Here is a 25,074-nt window from a genome sequence, read left to right on the forward strand (position 1 = left end):
CCTCATTGATTTATCCACACGTAATACCCCTCCTCATAGTTTTCGCAATACCATTCTGAAAGTTTTCAGAAAGCTCAAATTGATGGTTATCAATCGCTAAATTTACCTTTACATCAACTAAAAACAATTTTACCTTCCCCAGAGGAAAATTCTACAATCCAGAGACACTCATACTCAATCCCGATGTTGGTTTGTTCATGCATTACAAAAATTTAACCCCTCTAAGGGTTTACCCTAATTCAAACTTCTCTTTTTTCTTTATTTTCTCAACTTGCTTCATTGCAACTTTCTTTCATTTGCCTTATTCAAGAAAGGCGGCTTGTCGAATTGCTTTATATCATTTTCTTCTTCCTTTGTTGCATTTTCCCATTTGTTCCTGTGTTCTACTAGTCTTCATTTCTCAGTAGCTTTGCAATTCACATCTTGAGAGATTTGTTTGATATTCACCACCCTGTGCCTGCTAATTCCCGTTCTGTTCTTCCTTCAGTTACTATTTTGATATCCTCTCGCGTTTCAGGATAAAATCTACTGTCTGGCTACTTCTTTGGATGATCAGTTTCCGCGGACTTCACTTGTTCCTGCTCGGTACTTCCTCTTCCTCTGTTAGGCCTTCTCAAGTAGCACCGCATTCCGAAAGCTTCCAGTATATTCATTTCAGCCACTGTCCCCATGTTTCACATCCATATAGCGCTGTGCTCCAGACAAGTGCCTTTAGAAATCTCTTCCTTATATGTTCCTGGAGGTTAATAATTGTATTGTGGGAAAATCTCTTCTTTGCCCGTGCTCTCCTACTTGCGATCTCTGTGCTGCATCTTCTATCATTCGTTGTTGTACTCCGAACTACTCTGCGGAATAAGATTAAATATGGAATGGTTGCAAAACGAAATAAATTACAGCCCAAATGGCAGTTTCAGCACATTCATGAGACATATAAACTAATAAGAATCTAGAGGGTGACCAAGAAGTTATCGCCTCCTAAGCCTAAACTTCTCTGTCCAAGACGTTATCCAAGATATTATTCTTCATTCCACAATTCTTGTTCCACATTCTCCTTTTCTCCTTGCAGGAAAACGACAATGATTGTCATTTAGTCTTAGAAGGTATCGTAAAAATTACAGTATTTTGCTGTTTAATGTTCTGCCTGTTAATTTACAAAGACGGGGCAAAACGTTTTTGTGTGAGCGCTGGTGCATTGCTCTTGTCACTCATCTGGTCTGTGGCTGAAATGATAAGTAAACATGGTATATTAAGCACAGATCAACGCACTCATATATGTTTATATATATAAATTTGAAAATGTTATCTTTCATAAGAAACGTCGTTGCCTTGTGATCAAGGGGCCGAGTTCGATACCCGGTGGAGGCACTTGGTGGTTCGGATCCCACATTAAACTTTAGGTCCAGAACCGATTAGCCTATCTGTGCATAAACTGGACTGAAACAACTCATATTCATGTATGTTAACCCATACGAGTATATTGTAATTGTGTAAAGACCGTATTTGAATAGATAGGCATATATATATATATACCGGTATATATCAGTGTCACGTGGTCGTAGGCTATGAATAGAAATAAATTTACGAACTCCTAAGAAATCAGGTTGCCAACTCATAAGAAATCAAGTTGGCAACTCATAAGAAATCAAGTTGGCAACTCATAAGAAATCGGGTTGTCAACTCATAGGAAATCAGGTTGCCAACTCCAGAATCTCCATCATCATTTCACTGATATGAATAATTTTATTTACAATTTCTGATCGATTTTTCTCCTATATTTTAATCTCTAGACTTCAGGCTTCGTAGATAGCTTAGCTAGCCTAGAATATACGCTCCTGATATATATATATATATATATCCGAAATAAAGGTTCCTGGACAGTATTTAAATCCATCCAGAAAACGTTCCTGGACCGAATTGATACTTTAAATATAAAAAGATTCTTTACGGTCCAGAACCCATTTAGGCTCGCTGATTTTCTCTTCTGGACCGGAATGGAATTTATTTAAAATTCCTGAACCTTTAGCAACCCTGATTCGTACATCGTGTGGCAGTCATAATAGTATCTACTGCTTTGTAAAAACATGTCAAAAGAAGAAAACAGCACATTAAGCCGTTAACAAAGAAAGAAATGGATGAAGAAGAAAAAAAATTGAGCACTGTTTTTTTTCCGAAATTCGTTGGAGGCACCTCCCAAGGTCTATCCCTTCCGTCGGAACAGAATCACGAATTTCTTCGGAATGAATGTTCCGGCGTAAAGCCCTTCCGTGTTATTGCATGACATTGTCGGGATTAAGAGCCAGCCTCTCGAAGGCTGCATCACTTTGTTATAAGCCATCTTCGTGTGTCTTCAGCCCGACGGAAGCTTTGCGATCTGTTTGTTGTTCGGGCGAGGGGAAATAAGCCTTTCTCATCGGGGCATGAGGGTTGCATCAAAGGCAACGTAAAAGAGGGTGTTGCGAAACCGTGCCTGATCCAGAAATTGCCACGTTTTCCCATATTTACGGGTACAGGTCGATGCCAAAAAAATGAAAGAAAAATAAGAATGTCGCAGGGCAAGAGATGCGGATGGAAGAGGCGGTGTTTTAAACGAGACATGAGCGTCTCACGTAGAATTTTCTCTGCCAGTGCTACCGCAACGGGATCTGGTATCTTTGAACACTTTGCCTGGTTCCTCCCAGCATAGAGATGTAAATTACATGAAGATTTGGTACACGCTGGAGACGATTCCACGCAGGTAAAACAGCGACAGTGAAAATCAGGCGAAGCCAGGCTCAGGTCGGCCTCCGTGGCGCTGCAATGCCAAGGGTTTCGGATTCGAATCCCGGTTCGGACATGGGTGTTTGCCCCAGTGAGAATACAGAGTATATAATGTTGCCTAAACAACATGATGATTACACAGATTTACAATGTACGAGATTTAAAATATTTAGGAGAAGATACAGACTTTGAACGAAGATAAGGCATGGTGATAAACATGAGAGTGTAAACAATTCAGTGATTAACGTATTTGCTCGTCACCTTTCTATTACATTAGGAGCAGATGAATATAATAGTAAATACATTAAAAAAGATAAAAATACAAAAGGTTGACTTAAAAATATATAATGTTTAGTTGATTGATTGGTTAAATTAGTTTATTTTACTTCTCATTTTGTGCCTCTTGGCTAATTTGCGAACATGGGGATGAGTGATGAAATAGATGAATGGACATTCACAAACAACCAAGCCCGAGCGGGATTCGAACCCGAGACCCTTGGCGTCGCAACGAGATGTGTTTAACCACTCGGCCACAGGGTCCGGCTTATGTTATTTAGATAATAATGTTTGTGGTAAAAAAAAACTAAAATAACGTAAAGTGCTCCCCTGTGCTTAGCACCACGCCATGAAGGCGTATAGGGGGGTTTTGGGGTAACGTCCCACACTTTCTTGATCCGGTCGTGAGTGGGGGTGATGTGATCAGCATCACGCCCCTGACCGCGTTTACCCCCCAGGTACCCATGTCATTCGACGCTGGGTGGGCGCCGGGGCCGCTTCCAACGTTAGAAAAGTTCCCGGATTTGAAACGGCCAGGGATCGAACCCGGGACCTTTAGACTGAGCCATCGCGGCCACAATAATGTTTGTGGTATTATGCATATTGTATGGGTATCCTGTTTGTTCTACTTGTGATTACGGAACCATTACGTGTACTGTTACATCATAGTTTTTTTGCGCTTTTCTGAAGTAGCTCTGAAGTTCGGATTTAAATTTTAGGGTGCTTAGAAAGATGTCCACTGGGTACCTTGATTTTGTAGCTTCGTTAAATGATTTACACATTCTTCGAATTGGAGCTGCATCTGCAAATTTCGTTCGGGCTCTGGAAATTTGGAATAGGTTATTGCGCGGCCTTACTTTGCTGTGCGGTACGTAAAAATTAATTTTCGAAAGAAGAGGTTCGGAGTCTATTTTATTTGTGAGTAATTTGTGCAGAAAAAGTAAATCATGGATCTGTCTTCGGCTGTGAAGGGACTCTATATTGAGAAAACTTCTTAATGCTTCGGTTGGAACATATTTGGGATAGACGCCGGATATTTTTAGTGTCAGGAACCTAAGAAACTTGTTTTGCACTCTTTCGATTTTGTCTATATGGGTTTGGATTTGTGGAGACCAGACAACAGATGCGTATTCTAGTTTTGACCTTACATAATAGTTGTATAACATTTCGAACGTTTCTTTCTTTTTAAATTCGCTTCCCATTTTCATTATAAAACCAAGGTGTCGATGCGCTTCGGTTATTATTCGGTCCGTGTGTTTTTGGAAACTTAGATCATATTCTAACTGGACGTCCAAGTCTTTATAGTTAATTACTTTCTCCAAAATGTGGTAATTGATTGTGTAACGATATGAATAAGAACTTTTTTTTGCGACTAAAACTCATTATTTTGCATTTACTTAGATTAAGCACTAATTTGGTCTCTTCGCACCATTTCGCGAGGAAATTGATATCATTTTGTAGTTCGGTTGCGTCCTTATTGCTTGTAATACTTTTGTAAGCACAATCTCTCCTAATTTACATAATTTGGAGTGTGCAGAAAATAGGAATTTATTTTTATTTATTTATTTGTCATCTTGAAACGCGTTCACTGGTTTCGTTTTTGTGTGATACCAGACCAGCTCCAAACATATCTAGTTCCCTGTAATGGTAGCTCACAATCTGTAATTGTCCCTCAGTTTCCAACATTGGAGAATTGCCTATTCCTCTTTTCGAACCACTCAATATATTATTTCTTCTTTAACAAACCGTAGCCCAGTCGAAGCCTCAAACTTCTTGTTACTTTAACTAGGTTTAAAAAAGTATATAAAAAGTTGACAAATTTTGTACATAAAGCTTATTAATCGTACAACAAACCTGTAAATGTAATTGGACTCGTCTCATAAAATTACTTATTTTTTCACAATAATATTCATATTGTATTAGATTATATTAGAAATATCCATGTGTGTCTTATAAAAAAAACTATAGTGATATTTTACCTTGATACTTTCTTCACAAGATTGCCCATTATATCTGATGTATCTACATCACCATAAATTGAAATTTAATATTATGTCGTATCATTTATTTATATCTTAATCAGGAGATATGGTGATATCGGCCGGATATCGTTTTATGTTTGTCCAGTTGAGGTTGAATGCTTTTGCAACAAAGTTGCACGTACAAGGCTAGACAGTGCCTTTCAACATTTGAATAATTGTCATGAGCCTCTGGTACCAGGAGAAAGAAAAGTTGCACATTGAATTATTCAATACCGTTACTTAGCGAGTTCACTGTCGACCTTGCAAGCCCATTTCCGGAAAACACATTCATAGGATAAAACAATATTCAAGGCTGGGCGTGATTTACCCAGTGTCCTTTGCAAGGAATCTTGTTTGTGGAGGAGGGACAAGTGTCCATACCCTTATCAATCCAAAAGCTTTATGAACGTACCTTTGCCAAGTCTTTTACCTTGACTTCCTGTTTTGAATTACATCAGAAATTACATTAAGAAAAGACATATAGCTCTAGGCGGGATAACTTATTCTTTCGTCAACTTGAAACCTCAAAATACCAACCATTCACATAGATGCACATATATTATTGCTATTATTATTAGTAGTAGGCGTTTCTACCTTTTTCTCTTTCCTGTAAGCTTTTCACTCCAAATTTCACGTTTCTGTGCAAATTTCATGCTGGGAACGACACTGCTTTTTTCAACGAAAGGCTAAGGTAAGCCTTCATCGATTGATTGATTGAGTTGGTGCGCACAGTAAGGCTAATTGGGACTGGACCTACAGTTTAAAGTGTAATCTGAACCACTATGTGCCGCCACCTGGTATCGAACCCGGGACCCCTTGATTACAAGGCGACGACACTACCACTGCGCCATAGGGCAAGGTTTCAGTGTAACCTGCTAGAAAAGGGGTGGATGGATATTCTTATTGATTTGGTTTACTTCGCTTTTCTGCCACTTTTGGCTAATTGTGAAGATGGGGATGTGTGATGATATGATGAAATTGATGAATTGGACACTCACAAAACACCCATACCCGGGCCTGGATTCGAACCCGGTACCCCTGGCGTCTTAGCGCGATGTAATAACCACTCCGCCACGGGGACCGGATGGGTATTCTTGTGGTACTTCGCAACTTCTTGATGCAGCCCTGACATGTTTCCAACTTTATAAGAAATCAGGGTCTTAACGAAGTAAACAATTTCAGGCACATTTTTTCATCAATTTTTATTCTGTATTGTTAGTCACTGGGCTTCGCAGATAGCTTAGGTGGCCTAGAATATACGCCCCTGAATGGATTTCCACTATACAGGACAGAGAGAGATAAGGCCAGGAATAAACTGAGAGAAGCAGAGACAAACATAGAGGTAGAAACGAGAGAAATAAATAAAGGAAGTGGGTGGAGGTAATACAAGAAAACAGTGGGATGAATAAACGGAGAGCGAGATAATGAAAATAGAGAGGGGAGGAAAGCAGAGAGATAGATACATAAACACAAACACACGGATGGAGAATGGGAGGGAGGCGAGAACCGGAAATCATTAATATTCAGCTGTATTAAGAATGCAGTTACATAATTCATGCTACGCGTAGTGTCAGCAATGACGTACGCAGACACATACCTAATGCTTTTGGCGACATGATTTGAATTCTTATATATCTGCATGGAGCACGTGTTGGGACCTTCACACGCGAAACTACACCTACATGTGGTGGTGATTTATTTTTACCCTTAAATAAATTTCTCGGCCATACTTTAACTCTATATTTCACCAGCATAGATACGCACACCTGCTTTGACATTCAATCATAAAAATATCTAGCTACCATAGGTATCTACAGACTGCAAAACCGCATTCTTTCACCATTGGTCAAGTTGAGGACATAAATTATCAAAGTAGAGACAAAACACGCCTGACAAAAGAGAGCATTATTATGTTTATGATGTATGTGCATTGTGAACACATCATCGACATCTTTGTATCGCCATACACAACAGAAAAGCGCAGTTTCAATTCTGAAATCATTATATCCGGGCTATATATCTGTGGTGTACACCCACCGTACAGCACATGAATTGATGCTGTCTTCTCTGTCGGCATTTTGTATACTCCTCAAATTATGTTAATTAAATTAATGGGAGGGGAAAGAAGAGTTTACAGGATTCTTGTTGTGAAACCGTACGAGACCTGTAAAAGGCCAAGACGAAGATGGAGGGATAACGTTGATTTGACCTATCGGTAAGAATGGAAAAGATTGGATTTGTCTTGCCCAGGATAGGGACAGATAGAAGTCTTGTGTTGCTGCAGCCATAAACCTTCGGGTTTATGAAGGCTAGAAAGTTAGTTAATTAGTCAAATTAAAACAAGGTGGAATTTGTACAGGTGACTCTGTCCGGGATATTCAATGAACACGATAACGTGCATGACGTCACGTGGAGGCCATTCACTTTCTGCAGAATAATAGTACTATAACTTTTTAACATTTATGCAATTGATTTCCCACATGTACGTTAAACGTTGAATTATCCTTGTGTAGTATTAATTGAAAAATAAAGACACTCTAGAATTGTAGTATTGTGTAAATTTGTCTGGCATGAAAACTCCCCAGCACGAAAAGTGCCAAATGTGATGGGCTCATCTTGCTTTGATTTAAAGCAAGCTGTGCACACGAGAACTGCACATGAGCATTCTGTGCATCATCAACTCAGACTTTATATAAAGTCAGCTGATGGTGCTATTTTCCTCTTTCTTACGTCATACTTCGTCCTCAAAGACCTTTGAATTGATGGCTGTCTGTTGCTCCTTAAATGTATTGTATTGCCGTCAGCAGAAAATGAACAAGGTCAAAATTGAAAACTAGTATTAAAGCAGCCGCAAATTCTTTTCTTGGGTTTTCGAGTCCAAATTTGTGTTTGTGAATCACCACAGGCGTTTTAATTAGCGAAACGTTAATTGTGAAGTTCCTGGACAAATGTATGTTGCAGTTCGCGTCTAACACTCGCATGCTAATGTTGGCATTTAGCATAAACGTTCTAAAGGCTCTTGCGTTTGTTTTCTTGCGGCTGACTTGACTAGTTAGTGGAATTTTAGGAATTAAAAAGAAGCATACCGAAAACGTACGAACAGCGCCCCTGGCGTCTGGTTTGAATTGGGTTATCAGCACGTTAGTGTCAATGTGTTCGTTTGGTGAATTACTCATTACAATTTTCCAGCATATCAAGTTCCCGATTCGCTATTGATTCGAAAAAGATGATCGGTAGAAATGGAGCTTGTAGATATTTCAAACTAGAAAGTCTCAAACTGTGGGAGCAGCGTGGAGTAGTTGGTTAGCACAAAAATCTCAGATCTGCCGTAAGTTCAATTCCCAGCACCGGCAAAGAGGAATTTGTTCAACTGAAGACGAGAGAAGGGATACTGTCTTCAAATGTATTGTTTGAATGAGCACAGTACATACCAGTGAAGAAGAAGTCAAGAAATCAACAGGTAGGTCAAGAAAGTCAAGAAATTATACTTGTGGTCAAGAATTGTTGCTATTTTTTACAGTATAGTGAATTTACATTAATATATATCTGTACTTGGATTTGATAAAATTGAATATTTGGAAATCTAAAATTGTATTGAGTTGTGGATTAGTTTTCTTCAGTTTGTTTCCTAAGAATTACATTATTGTATGCGTGAAGTTTTGTAAAAATATATACTAAATAAAGTTGTGTGGCCATTCCCCATCCAGAATGAAGTCTGAAGCATTAATTTTTTTATGCATTAATAAACCATCTTGTGGTATGGATTTTTCATTGAATAAAAATATATATTTTCGTAATTTCCAACTATATCTAAGTAGGGGGCGATTAAATAAATGCTATGAAAGGGGGGGGTCAAGAAAAGGGAAAGAAAGGTCAAGACAAAATCATGAAAGTCAAGAATTTTTGATTTGTTATTTTGGTCGACACCCTAGTAGTTAAAAATACTAAAAAACGGATAATATCCAATTAACATTACATACCAGCCTAATTTATTGTCAAACAGTATAAAGTCATGGTTCAGTATTATTGTTATTATGGATTTTGTAATAAATTTTATTGCATAATTTTTCTTATGAATGACCTTTTATGTACAAATAAATATTTTATACACTTTATAGCTTCTAATGTCAAGTCCTGGAGGGGGTGGGGGCCTGTGATAAAGGAAATGTTAAGAACTGCTGCTCTAGTGTCAATGTGTTCGTTTGGTGAATTACTCATTACAATTTTCCAGCATATCAAGTTCCCGATTCGCTATTGATTCGAAAAAGATGAAGAAACTAAAGAAGGACTAAAATTAAATGGTGTGACTCAGTTGTTAGCATATGCAGATGATGTAGACTTACTGGGGGATGATGTGAATACAATTAAGAATAATGCTAAAATATTTTTCAAAACTGCTAAAGAGATAGGTTTGGAAGTTAACAAAGAGAAAACTAAATATATGCTTACAGGCCGAAACCAAGTGTTAGGTAATAATCAAAATCTAATTATTGATAACAACTCGTTTGAACCAGTTTCCAAATTCAAATACTTAGGAGTAATATTAACAAATGAAAATGATATTAAAGAGGAAATAAAAAGTAGGCTTAATTCAGGAAATGCATGTTACTTCTCTCTTCATAAACTTTTGTCTTCTCGTTTAATATCTAAGAAACTAAAAGTTAAAATATACAAAACAGTAATTTTGCCTGTAGTATTATATGGATGTGAAACTTGGTCCCTTACATTGAAAGAGGAACATAAATTGAGAGTATTTGAAAATAAGATCCTTAGGAAAATCTTTGGACCTAAAAGGGATGAGGAGACAGGTGAGTGGAGAAGGTTACATAATTTAGAAGTACATAATTTGTATTCATGTCCAGATATTATTAGAATAATTAAATCCAGAAGACTTAGGTGGGCAGGCCATGTGGCACGAATGGGAGAGGAAAGAGGAGTTTACAGGATTCTTGTTGGGAAACCTGATGGTAAGAGACCTGTAGGGAGGCCAAGACGAAGATGGAGGGACAACGTTGAGATGGACCGAAAGTAAATCGGTAGGGATGGAAAAGAGTATATAAATCTTGCTCAAGATAGGGAAAGATGGAAGGCCTGTGTTGCTGCAGCCATGAACCTTCGGGTTTAAGAAGGCTAGAGAGTTAGTTAGTTAGTAAGTTAGCTCTAGGATTATGTCCACGCTACAAGCTATGTAGATGCCAGGTTCCTAGTAACTTTCCTCACCCTTAACTCCTATAGTCGGGAGCATTGAGGCTCTAAAGGACTACACTGAAACGTATCTTCAGGGTAGGTGCAGAACAAATCCAACTAAAGTCGTGAAGTTTTAATCAAATGCTTATTTACCACTTGAGTACTTACAGCCAGTGGTTAGGTAACTCGTAACTGGAACTTGAAGATCCTTTGTTAGTAGATAATTTAAAACTTACTAGAAAGGTCAAACTAGGGTGGCCCAAGCCTAGGTTTTACAGAAGAGCGGCATACACCTGTTCACTTCTTCCTAGACTGACACCAGAACAGACCTCATTACGGACCAAACTCCTTCGTATTTATACCCAAAGTTCCAGCCTCGAGCACCTGCCTTTAGGTAATTTCTTATTACAATATTCCAAATTATAACAGAATGATATTTGAAAAATACATAGTTTGGCTATGAATAATTTACAAAGAAAGTTTACATATTAATTTGAGTTAATAATTATTTCTTTAACGTTGATAAAATCTTACATTCTGGAAATATACAAATTTAAATGTTCCGCCATTATTTAATTACAATTAGGTTAGTTCCTCAAGCATTGATAGTAGTGCAGGTGGCCCGGTTCTGCAACCTCAATTGGGGATCAAAAAACCCTCAAAAACGCACTTTCTCTCCACGTTCCGCGCCTCATTTATTGCGCTGACGATGTTTCGCAGCGAAGAAAAGAGCACCAAAACATCAAATTTTCACTTTACTCATTTGGGGATCACCAAAATCTCAAAAACTCATTTTTATTAATTGAGGTTCACCAAAACCTCAAAACCTCACTTTCTCTCCACGTTCCGCGCCTTCATTCGTTGCGCTGACACAACGTGATGAGTAAATAATGCACTCTCTCATCTTTGAAGGATGAATTACCTCATTGTAATTTTCCAACTCTGGGACCAAATGTTTATATATCGTGACCTTTGTAAACCTCTTTCGGGAACGATGTGTCGCGCACACACGTGCGCGCGCGCGCGTGCGTGCCTGTATTGTGACGAATGCACTCTCTCATCTTTGAAGGATGAATTACCTTATTGTAATTTTCCAACTCTGGGACCAAATGTTTATATATCGTGACCTTTGTAAACCTCTTTCGGGAACGATGTGTCGCACACACACACGCGCGCTGACACAGCGTGATGAGTAAATAATGCACTCTCTCATATTTGAAGGATGAATGCACCTTATTGTAATTTTCCAACTCTGGGACCAAATGTTTATATATCGTGACCTTTGTAAACCTCTTTCGGGAACGATGTGTCGCACACACACACGCGCGCGCGCGCGCCTGTATTGTGACGCAAGCAAACAAAAAAAAACTTTGCCTGTCATTACAAAAAAAAAACTTTGACCGTATTCTTAAATAACTAACAAGGACAATGAATCTTTTTGGCTTCCGCAAACAGATCAACATGGAGACTGCACCGCCAAATTTCAATAACCTCTTACCTTCCGTGTTATCTAAACTCAATGGTTTACTGATTGTTCATCTCAACAGCATTTGGACGAAACTGAATGACGATGTGGGCAAGATGTTTTATGTTTTTAATAACAATTTACATTTCTACGAAATTCCGATCGACGGGAAACTTCAAATCACCGTGAATCCGGAAAACGCAGGCGAAATCAAAATTTCTACCGGCAATAATATTTTTCGAATCAAGCACGACAAGATGCTTTCTAACATTACGTACGATGTTTCTGCAGGAGATTATCTTTACATGGAACTTCTCGGAGATTACGACAAACTCATTCCTCTCTTCGTAGAATTACGAATCGTCTATCCTATTATAAATAACCGTTAACCAAAAATGCCTAACGACATTTTCGGCAACACCAAGCGTGTAGACCACGCAGAAGAGATTCTCATGTTGGACATTCGAGTTAAAAAGTTGAGGACCGATTTGATTGCTTTGCAGGAGACCTTAAACAAAAGTTTAGAGTCGGAAATCGCTACGCTCCAAACGCAATGTCTCGACCCCATTCTGAAAATCGATTCCGAACTGAAGACGCTGATAAAAAATTATGTCGACGTACCTTTTTACGACAACGTTCAAAATATACAGTTGAGCGTGGATTCGCTTCAAAATGATTTGGCCAAATTACAGCAATTTCAATCGAAAAATGAAGATTTGGAAAAATTGAAACTCGAAATCGAAGAACGAACTTCCGCAATAGAAAAGAATTTCTCTGAACTTCAAACCGTTGTGAACGATATAGACGCAGAACGCTTGCATGTCGTCGTTTCCAAATTACAAGAAGAATTCACCAGCACGTTGGAAGAAATTAAATCCAAGTTGCAGACTTTGGAAGATACAATGACGAACCTACCATCGTCGGACGAACTGCAGGTCATCGGTAAAAGCGTCGCGAACATAAAAATTCAATTGGAGGCGTATCGAGATTTCGAACACATTCAAACCACCATCGCTACGCTTCAGGCGTCCTTGGAATTGATCAACGAAGAAATTAAAAATATTCACGCTGAAGCAAGAGCGTTGACGAGCATTCAAGACACGTTAAGCACAGTTCAGCAGAAGATCGAATATTTAGAAAATTTGAACATCGAAACGAATCTCGCTCATTTTCATCACGTACTCGACAACATACAGGGTGACTTGGAATCGTTACGGACGAGCGTGCCTTCGAGCGAAGATTTGGAAAAATTGAAAACGGCGGTGACGGCACTATAGTAGTGGTATTTGTGCTATTATAAACCCACGAAAGTATGAACCCCCTCTCATGCAGATTTGCTACACTTAAAACAAGCTCAACATGCCCATATGAGCTTTTTGCTCAAGTGTGGAATCTTGTCTAATCCAAGATTTTTGTGAAAATGCCCTCGGGAATTTCTCGGAAAGTATGACCTCCTCAGATTGATTTGTCTACACTTACAAAAGGCACTTCTGTGAGATTGTTGTCCATAAATTTGTTAAAAATATGCCCCTCTTTTGGCCATACTTAAAACTAGGCCAAGACACACATACACATATTCAGACACACACACACACACACACATATTTATTTCTGGTTTAAGTTCAATTGGGCACCAGGCTCAAATTGTATATCTAGTATTAAGATAATGTAATTCTTCTAGAATTGCTCCGTGACCCTCTCATTTCTTACATCATAAACATATGATTTTTCCCCTATGAGAATAACACTACATATGGTGTCATCTGGTGTGTAATACATGTCAGTACTGCCAATTGTAGAAAACAGTAAACAAAATTTGCCTGTTTTAGAGATATTTCAAAAAAATAAGCAACAACAACAGAGCCATCTATGTGCAAATGTCTGAACTCGGTGAACACTTGGGAACAAGTCAATTTTTTTCATTATGTCAATATTTTTAACTCTTTTTGCCAACAACAGGGCCATCTATGTGCAAATGTCTGAACTCGGTGAACACTTGGGAACAAGTCAATTTTTTTCATTATGTCAATATTTTTAACTCTTTTTGCTAGTAATAGGGAATGGTAGTAAGTGTTAAACAAAGTACTTTGGAGCTGAATATGCCTTTCTTAAGACGTCGTATATTACTAAAATATCTTTAATTCACATATTTCTCATACCGCCGTATCTTGTTCTATTAGGCCTCTTCAAGAAAATTGCCAATTAGTGAAAATTAATTGAGCACAACAGCAAAAGAGGTACCAATAGGGCAAGCATACAATGATATGGGGATATGTGAATTGTTGGTTTCTTCGATTCAGATAAATGGATTGAATTGAAACTGGGATATTTTGCATTTGTTACATTCAGTTTATTTGTTGTAATCTATTCATATATAAAATCAAGCACCGAGAGGGTATAAGATCAATACTTGAACAATATGTGCGCATGACGGCCCCAAAGCGGTGGGATCAATATTTGGAGCGGCAGTTCTATTGCCTGTAATTTCTCCCTATCAACTGATCGCCGCAGCGCGGTTCTCCCTATTGACATCGATTAGTTCCAGACAATTCCGCTTCCCCGGCGCTGAGGCATGGCGCTGCGGTATGGATTGCATGTACGCTCAGCAGAAAAACGGGATACACTCAGAAGAAAGTACTTCGGCAAAAATGTTAGAGAATAGCTCATGTTTCTGAATACACCCCCACCCACCCCCACACCTACCCACCCACATCCATACATATTTACTTCCCGGTCCACTTCTATTGCATCATGTTGTACAATATTAATTGATTAAATGGTTATGACATAATGTGATGATGTGGTGTTTTCTGATTGGTTTAAATAAGCAGTGTTTCTATTGGCTCTGTAAATCTATATAAGCCAGGGTACAGTGCAGATTCTTCACCATTGCTGGATCGGCAGTGGAACCCACAAGTGGGGGATAGAACCTGAACAGGCTCCACCAAAGTATAGGAGACTGATACAATAAAAGCCAATTTTTGGCAGGGGGGCCAAAGTGGTTCCTAAATACAAAATCTCAAGAACTAATTGACATAGAGCTATGCAGTTTTTTTGTCTGCACTGAACTCAACTGATCCAGTATAGAGTTTTGATTTGAATCCCAGGAAATTGTATATAAATACCAAAACCAAAAATATTAAGTGTATACACACATACACACATACACACACATACAAAGCACAGTGCTGAACCCAACTGATATTTTTTATTCAGTATAAAGTTTTGAATTGAATCCCAGGAAATTGTATATAATAAACAACAACAAAAATGCCAAGTCAAAAATATTGTAATCAATGCAATAAGAATATATCCAGCCCCAATTGGGCCAAGCACCAAAAGATTTGTAATCCAGACAAATGCAGAACTCCCACAAAAATATGCCCCAAATGCCATAGAAAATACAGCATGCAATACTTCACATATACACATAAAGATACCTGCTCTGCACAGTCATCAATACAACCATCCACATCTGGTCTGAAAAGAAGGCACGAAGTACCTCTTAATGCCAGAGCAGCAAAACAGCCACGCTATGAACCCATCCGTAGCAGTTTTAACGGCCAATTAAGGGATCACCGGTTTGTATCAGAGCCAAGATGTGGCATTGAGAATTTTCTGAACAGTATAAATTCTGATCTGCAGGCAATTCTTAATGCACAAAATGGCTCTTATAAGCTCTCCCTCAAATTGTTTGTACAATATAAGAAGCCAAATGGCACAAAATTTACACAGCCCCACATAACAGAAACTGTACCTGTATATTCAAATGCAAATTCAGACACAATAATAAGCAGCTTGATAAATCAACTGAATATCAAACACTCTGAATTTGCGGCAAAAGAGTCCGGATGGAGCCTATGCGGCTCATCACACAAGTTATATGTTAATATTTCTGAATTCAGCTCATTACAAGGATCTACATATGTGCCATTACCTGCTAATATTAAAAACAAAAGAGCCGTGGTCAATATTGAAAATACCGACCAGAAATGCTTTTTGTGGTGTATTTTAGCTGCTTTGTTTCCAGTTTCAAGGCATCCTGAGAGAATAACTTATTACAAACAACATGAACATGATTTTGATGAGGCAATGGAGGGTTTAGAATATCCAATGTCTGTTCAGAATATTGATAAATTTGAAAAAAGGGCCAGGGATATCAATGGTAAACAATTATCTATTAATGTATTTATTTGTTCCACTGGCAATTGCTTGATAGCACCTCTCAGAATCAGTACACTTGATGATGAATCTGCTATTCCGATTGATCTGCTCTTAATTGAAGGGGATGGTACATATCATTACACTTTGATACATAATCTTGAAGCTATAGTCAGAACACAACTAGACAAATCTAATAGAATATTTAAGTTGTGCAGAAGATGCTTAACTGTATTTGATGGTAGAAAAATGGTGAAGGGGGTTTGTCAAAAGAGTGCAGAAATTGCCAAAAACAAGTTAATTGAGCATCTGAAATACTGTGGGAACCATAAACCTGTTCATATGGTGATGCCCAATCCAAGTGAAAATTGCAAATTCAAAAAGTTTGAAGCCTTGTTGGAACACCCAGCATATATTGTCTGTGATTTTGAATCGAATCTCAAATCTCTTGCATCCTGCAATCCAGATCCTGATGAATCTTCAAGTACACCATACCAGCTACATGAACCTTCCAGTTTTTGTTATGTGGTTGTACGGGATGGTGTAGCTAGTGAGCCACACTTATACATGGGACCAAATGCCATCAAAGAATTTGCACATAGAATAGAAAATGAGTGCCGTGACATAGCATCTAACATCTTATTAAAATCAAAGCCTATGTTGCCTTTAACAGAGAAACAGATTGAGGATTTCAACAATGCAGAAAAATGCCCGGTATGTGATTGTGAATTTTCAGATACAAATATCAAGGTGAAACACCATTCTCATACAGATGGTAAATTTTTAATGGCCCTGTGTAATAGCTGCAATATTAAGATCAAGAGACCAAGATTTGTCCCCATATTTTGCCATGGAGCATCCAATTATGATTTCCATCATCTGATCAGGTACGAGGGGTTTGACAAACAGAATTTAAATATTTTAGCAGAAAATGATGAAAAATATATATCTATTAGCAAAATAATTAAAGTTAATGGTGTTCCTATTCACATAAGATTTCTTGATTCTTACAGATTTTTATCTGCTAGCCTGGCTACACTGGCCAGTCAATTATCTGATGATCACTTGAAAATCACACGTGCTTCGTTTCCAAATCAGGACCTGAAATTAATTAGGCGGAAGGGTGTATATCCATATGACTATGTTACAGATTTTTCTAAATTTGATGAGTGTTCTCTGCCACCACAAGAAGAGTTTTACAGCAAAATCAGAGGATCTGGAATCACTGATGAAGATTATCACCATGCCCAGTTGATGTGGAACAATTTAAAATGCAAGACATTTGGTGATTATCACATGGCTTATTTAAAACTTGATGTGACCCTCTTAGCTGATATACTTCAAGCATTCAGAAAATCTTCTATGCAAAATTATAGACTGGATCCAATATATTTTTTCAGTGCCCCGAGCCTAGCATGGGCCGCAACGTTTTTGAACACTAACATGCAATTGGATCTGATCCAAGATCAAGATATGTATCTGTTTATGGAGCAATGTATAAGAGGGGGGATGGTGCAATGTTCTCAGAGATATGCCAGAGCAAATAACAAATATATGCCTGATTATGATCCAGCACGGCCATCAAATTATATAACATATCTAGATGCAAACAGCCTCTATGGTGATGCCATGATGAAAAAACTGCCATATGCAGGGCTTGAATGGGTTGAAAATTTCAATATTAAAGATCTTCAGGACTTTGATGACAGTAACTACGGCCTCATCTTAGAGGTTGATCTGACAATTCCAGATCATTTGCACAATAAATTTTCTGATCTGGCCCCAATTTCCGAGGTTCAGTGCTCACCTGGCTCTAAACAGAAGAAGCTCATGATGACTCTGGAGCCAAAACAGGGATATGTCACATATTACAAAAACCTCCAGTTCCTGATGAAACATGGTGTTCAAGTGACCAAAATTAGAAAAGTTTTGAGGTTCAGGCACTCAGAATGGTTGAAACCATACATTGATACAAATACAGAGCTTCGAACATCTGCAAAGAGCCAATTTGATAAGGGCTTGTTTAAATTGATGGTGAATTCAGTGTATGGCAAAACAATTGAAAATGTCAGAAAACATACCGATGTTAAAATAATTACTGACCCCAGCCTGAGCAAAAAATTGGTTGCAAAGCCTAATTTCAATTATAGAAGAATTTATGATGAGCACATGGCACTTTTCAACATGAAAAAAACAAAGATCAAATTTGATAAACCTATTTATGTAGGGGCTGTGATATTGGAATTGTCCAAATTACATATGTTAATATTGTATTATGATGTGCTGAAACCTTTTTATGGTGATCGTGTAAAATTATTGTACATGGACACGGATAGTTTTATTCTTGATATTCAAACAGAAGATGTTTATCAAGATATGTCACAGCCTGAATTGTTTCAATACTTTGATACCAGTGAACATACAAAAATTCAACACCACCACAACAAAAAGGTGCCTGGCAAGTTAAAAGATGAGACACTTGGTGATGTTATTGTGAAATTTGCTGGGTTAAGTGCCAAGATGTACACTTTTCAAACATGTGGTGGCGCTGTTACCAAAAAGGCCAAGGGCATTGGCAGAGTTACTGTTGAAAAAGATCTCCAATTTGAAGATTATGAAAATTGCCTCAAATCCCAGAATTCAATCAGAACATCGGAAAATAGAATTCAGAGTGAGGATCACTTATTGACTTCAAATATTGTAAGAAAAGTGGCCCTGGACCCACATGATGATAAGCGATGCATTTTATCATGTGGCATACATACTTTACCTTGGGGGCATTGTGATTTGAAAAATGGGAATCAATGCCCAATTACAGAGCATGATTTGAAATAAATAAACATGCCTATGAACTTATTTGGGTTCAAAAAACAGGCTATTATGGACCTGCCAACACCACAACCCTCTTCTGATATAATATCTAAACTGAGTGGCTTGTTAATTATTCATCTGAACAGCATATTTACAGATAATGATGATGAAACAGGCAAAACATTGTACATATTTAACAATAATTTAAATCATTACCAATTACCTGTAGGTGGGCAATTGCAATTTATTACAACCCCTGAGGGTGATGTCAAGATTTCAGTGGGGAGAAATATTTATAGAATTAAGCACTCAAACATGGTTTCTGGCACTGTATATACTGTTTCTGCTGGTGACTGCTTATATATTGAGGTCCCGGGATCATATGACAAGCTTATACCCTTTTTTATAGAATTAAGAATCAGATACTCTATAATAAATAACCATTAAAACAAAAATGCCTAATGATATATTTGGCCATACAAGACATGAAGATCACAGTGATGAGATTCTGATGCTTGATGTCAGAGTCAAGAAATTAAGAAGTGATTTACAAGCTTTACAAACCACACTCAATGCCAGTCTTCAATTAGAAATTACAAATTTACAATCACAATGCATGGACCCTCTTCTTAAAATTGACTCAGAACTCAAAGTGTTGCTTCAAAAATATACTGATTTGGCCACATTAGATAATTTTCAAAGTTTAGAAGAAGCTGTAGCAGCTCTTCAAGCCAAATTTAAGACCCAGGCCACCAATTCTGAGCAATTGAAACAACAATTGGAAGAGCAAATAAATAATGTCCAGGCACAGCTCCAAACAATTGTCAAAAGCATAAAATCACAAGAAGATTTTGATCTAGTGATTTCCACTCTAAAAGAACAGATTCAGTCACTCCAAATACCTAATCTGGATCCTCTGCACAATGCCATAGCCGAGGTTAAAGAAAAAATTGAGACACTTGAAAATTTTATGAACAATTTGCCATCTTCTGATGCCTTGAATGCAATAACTCGGAGTGTAGCCAACATCAAGCTGCAACTTGAAACATATGAAGATTTTGGAAAAATTCAAAGTACCATAACCCATCTTGAAGGTACAATAGCAGCAGTGCAAAGTGATTTGGCAAATGTACAAGAATCCCGATTGCCCGGTATTGTAGACACCCTTGTCAGTGTCCAGCACCAAATCACAAAGCTTGAAAACCTCAACACTGAATCTGAGCTATCTCATTTTCATCACTTGATCGATGATATCCAAACAAAACTTGAAATTTTACAACAATCCACACCCTCTCAGGCAGATATAGCCCTGCTCCAAAATGCTATGCAAAATGTGGCTGATGCTTCTGAATTAAACAATGTAAAATTGGCACTTGAATCTTTGCAAAATACAGTATCAAATCTTCCTACATCACAGGAACTTAAAAATATTAAGAGGGCAGTGAATAGGATATTGAAATCAGAAGATATCAAGAATATCCAAGCAGAGATCAAACATCTCACTCAGACAGTTGCCACTCTACCAACCAATCAACATATTAATGAACTGCATGCCCTGTTTAAGGATATCAGAAGACAGGTCCATGATCTTACTGCTCAAAATTCAAAATTGGCAGTTGTTGAAAATTTGCAACAAATTGTAGCGAATATCAACCAACAGCTAGGGACCATGGAATCCAATCAAGCAAATGCTCTGTCTGTTTTTGCCACCCAGCTACAAGAAATTGTGCAACAATACAAGAAACTTGTTGTGGACATAAAAATCAAGCCAGGCCATGATGATGTTGTTAGGACCATCAATGAGCACCTTGAATCTGTAACAAGCAGATTGCTTACAGCAGAAAAGGAAATAACAGGCATAATCGAGAATCCAAAACATACAGTAATTCTTGAATTGTATAGCATCCCCAATAAAGAATATGATTCTCCATTTACACCAGGTGGCAAAATATATATGCTGTCCCCTGCACAATTTTATTACCAGTTTTTTGTTGGGGGCACATTGAGACCAATCAAGATCAAATATTGGCTTCAACCACAGGCACACCACTACCCTACCTTATCAATAACAAAAGCTGACAACAAAGTAAAAATCACCAGTGTAGAATTAGAGGATTTTACAGATCCCAATACATTAGAAACATCTTATGTTGAAGATTTGGAATTTAAAATACAAATAGGGGACAAATTATATTTAGAAAATCCTGTAGTATCAGCTGCTGAACACCCCATAGTTGCAATATTCTTGTTTACATATTATGTCTAGACAAATTATTGTTGATGAATTACACAGACAAGCCAGACATAATTTTAAGAGACTCCCAGTAGTCACAAAAGGCATAGATGATTTATGGCAGAGCGACTTGATTGAGTTGTCAAGTGGACAGTTGAAAAACTTAGACAAAATCAACAAGGGCTACAAGTATCTACTTACTGTAATAGACACATTTTCAAAATTTGCCTGGGCTGTGCCACTCAAATCCAAGACTGGAAAATGTGTTACAGAAGCCCTCAGGACAATCATCAATCAGAGTGGAAGATCCCCGCGCTATTTGCAAACAGATAATGGCAAAGAATTTTATAATTCTGTGTTCCAACAATTTATTAAAAGCCAGGCAATAAAACATTACTCGAGTTACAGTGATCTCAAAGCCTCAATTGTAGAGAGATTCAACAAAACTCTAAAAAATCTTATGTATAAACAATTTACTCTCCAAGGTAATTATAAATGGATTAATATTCTTCCAGAACTTCTACATAAATATAACAACTCGGTCCATTCCACAATCAACATGAAACCCTCTGAAGTAACTTCATCTGATGAGCAAAAATTGATCAGGACTGTTTATTATCCTAAATATCAGCCAACAACAAGAAAGGCCAAATACAGGGTGGGGGATCAAGTAAGAATCAGCAAATATAAGCACTTATTCAAAAGAGGTTTTACAAGAAACTGGAGCACTGAATTATTTACAGTGGTTCAAGTTAAACCCGGGACCCTTAACACATATAATAAAGGATCACCGAGGAGAAATTCTCAAAGGCCGGTTCTATGAAGAAGAACTCAACAAAACTAAACAGCCTGACACATATCTCATAGAAAAAATCATCCGCAGAAAAGGCAACAAGTTATTTGTCAAATGGCTAGGACTTCCAGAACACAGCTGGATCGATGCAGACAAAATAATAATATGAGCACCTGGGATGTTATAAAAAGGCTGCCAGAACCTGAACAGCAGAATAAGAGAAATGGCAACTTGCTGCCTGATAATATTAGGTGTCTTATTGTTGGGCCATCTGCTTGTGGTAAAACTACACTAATGGTTGATAATTTTTTATTGGCACCCAACTGGTTAGACTGGAAAAACAGGCACTTGTATGTCTTCTCTAAGAGCTTGGAACAATTAAAATATCAGCAGCTGATGAAGCTATATGATGGATTGGATATAGCCACTTTTGAATCAGATGTTAAGCCACTTGATGAATGTTTCGATAATTCTGTTGTTGTGTTTGATGATATTATACTGGATAATCAAAACAAGGTTAGAAATTTCTTTACACAGGGCCGACACAAAAACATTGATTGTTTCTACCTGGCACAGACTTTTTCTAAAATTCCGAAGCAGCTGATCCGAGACAACAGCAATTTTATATGTGTGTTTCATCAAGATCATACCAACCTCAAACACATACATGATGAATATGTAGGTGGGGACTTGAGCTACAATGATTTTTCCAAGATTTGCAGCAGGTGCTGGAACCAGGACAGTTATGGGTTTGTCACAATTGATATGACAAGAACACCCAATAGTGGCAAATATAGAAATAAAATCAACAATTTTCTAGACGTTGAAATATAAATAAATAACCATGAAAAGGCCAATCATTGACGATCTTAAGTTAAGAGATTATCTTGTAAAAAGATTTAAGGGATGGAAATCAGAGAACCGAGGAATCTATGAAAAACACAAACAAACAGAACAGCCTGTAATTGATGCTATTAATAATTTAGGTAAGAATATCAAAACTGTTACAGAGCAAAATCAAGATTTGATCACAGAGCTTGTGCCTGTAGCTGCAAGGAACATATTAGATTATCCATTCACCCCACTTTCCAGTATTCATACACCTAGTCCTATTGCTCCTAGAAGGATTGAAGCTACTCAGGATACTATTGAATTGGGTCTTCTTGCTCAAAAATATTTAACCACACCTAAAGACAACAAAGATGAGGTCTTTGGCTTATATGCTGACACAGAGCTTGATGGCAGCATCATACATAGAATTGGCAACTTCAGAGTAACATTTATGGGAGATGATCTGATTGTATATTCAGAATCTCGTCTCGGAGAAAAAGGTGCTTTTGTTAAGTACCCCGGAACACCTGGATTGTGGGAACTGATGACTAGGAAAAGGCCTGGCAGCTATACAGATCAAGATTATGAGCATTACAAAGAAATATTAATAAAATCAGATGCTCTATACCAGAACAATGATCCCACACAAAAAAGAGTCAAGTCTAGCAGTGGGGCAAAATACAATAATTTAATCAAGCCCATATGGTCACAGATCAAGACTGGCAGTGGAATCAAACAATACAACACCCTGCCCAAAGAATTTGTCTGGGTTGATGATGTCAGGAAACTTGTAGATAGGTTATTGGTGATAGCTGGGGAGGAAAATGCTGGGAACCAGAATTTTTACAATGAAAAAGTTGGAATTATGGACATGATAAGCACAAAATTGTCTAATTTTATAGTGAATGACACTAAGGGGATTGGATATCTGATAAAAATTATTAATACTCTACCACCTAAATTTTGGAATATTTCTGAGGGTCGGGGGCTTGTTAATGACATTATAAACAAGCTGCCATTTGAACTACACATTCCAGGCTATCAGTATTGTGGTCCAGGCACAAAACTGGATCATAGATTAAACAGAGGTGATCCTGGTGTTAATCCTCTAGATGCTGCTTGTAGAGACCATGACATAGCATACAACACACATTCTGATCTTGACAAGAGACATGTTGCAGACAAGAAATTAGAAGAGGCTGCATTTGGTAGATTTGTAAGCAAAGATGCTTCTTTAAGTGAGAAAATAGCAGCATTGGGGACCACAATAGCTATGAGCACCAAACAAAAACTGGGGTGGGGGTTGTGAATATGTATATAATAAACCTACAATGAAGGCCAAGGGTGTTATGTATCAAATACCTTATGCAGGTCTCAAATCTCTTAAAACTATTGATAGTCTCTTGACCAAAAAGCAGCGCAAGAAAAAAAAATCTTGTATTGCAAAGGGACATGGTATGAAATTGTTGCTTAGTACCCCCAATTAAAAAAATTACAGCAATCAAGAAAAAAATCACATGTGGGGGGTTTCATATTTACCATCCCTGCCATCTTAGCTGCTCTCGGGGCTGTTGGGAGCTTGGCTGGGGGATCAGCTGCCATAGCAAAAACAGTAATAGATGCCAAGAAAAATAGGGCAGAATTAGATGAGCAGAGGCGCCATAACCTGGCCATGGAGAAAAAAGGCAAAGGTGTTAAGAGAGCCATGAGTAAGTTTAAAAAAAACAAGAGCCGCTTACAAACCAAGATATTGAAGCTTTAATCAAGCCACTGGGCATCAAACATTTTAGAGGTGTGTACATGTCTGATTCTTTACCAGAACAACCACTCAACAAAGAGTGTGGCATTGTTAATTTGGATAAGTACAAAAATCAGGGCACTCACTGGATTTGTTATCTTAAATATTTAAACAATGAGGCATTTGTGTTTGATTCATTTGGAGGTGTTCCACCTGAAAATTTAATAAAATATCTAAAATCAGCTAATCTTTATTACAATAATGCCCGTGTTCAAAACTTCAAAGATGTTAATTGTGGACATTTGTGTTTATCTGTTCTTAGATATATGTCTCAAATAAATAAACCATCAATTGAAAATTTTCAAAAAGCCTTGTGGTATCTGAAACATCATGGGGGTATTCCATCTCACCAGCCAAAATTCAATATTGAAACTCAAATTGCATGATGACATAGTGTATCCCAAAACAATAGCTCTCAGAGCATTTTACGGCATGTACTTGATCCCTAATATTACGCACCACAACAACAAAATTGCAGTAGGGGATCAAAAAATTGTCATCACTCCAGGGCAATATAATCTGTCCACTCTAAATGCTCAATTACCCAGAGGTGTAGTGTTAAGTCAAAATTCTGTCACTCACAGAGTAGAAATTGTATCTGCCACAGAAACAGTGGATCTGGGTACTATAGGAGAGCTGTTAGGCTTTGAGAACAACACAAAACTTGAACCGGCCATCAAACACACTGCTATGAATATACCTAAATTCTTAGCCATAGAGACTCTGAATATTCACTGTAAT

General features: G+C 37.7%; 1 protein-coding gene across 1 annotated transcript in view; it reads right to left on the bottom strand.

Annotated features, from left to right (window-relative positions):
• Window positions 1-1,149: 1,149 nt before the first annotated feature.
• The window catches only part of LOC145980593 (uncharacterized), a 31,435-nt gene continuing 7,510 nt past the window's right edge, over window positions 1,150-25,074 (bottom strand). Inside the window, exon 2 of the mRNA XM_083113628.1 lies at window positions 1,150-1,220. Coding sequence (XP_082969754.1) covers window positions 1,150-1,220 — 71 coding nt within the window. The remainder of the gene's footprint in view (window positions 1,221-25,074) is intronic.

Source organism: Lepisma saccharinum, chromosome 28 (genome assembly GCF_977018435.1).
Source record: "Lepisma saccharinum chromosome 28, izLepSacc3.1, whole genome shotgun sequence".
In the NCBI taxonomy this organism is placed as follows: domain Eukaryota; kingdom Metazoa; phylum Arthropoda; class Insecta; order Zygentoma; family Lepismatidae; genus Lepisma; species Lepisma saccharinum.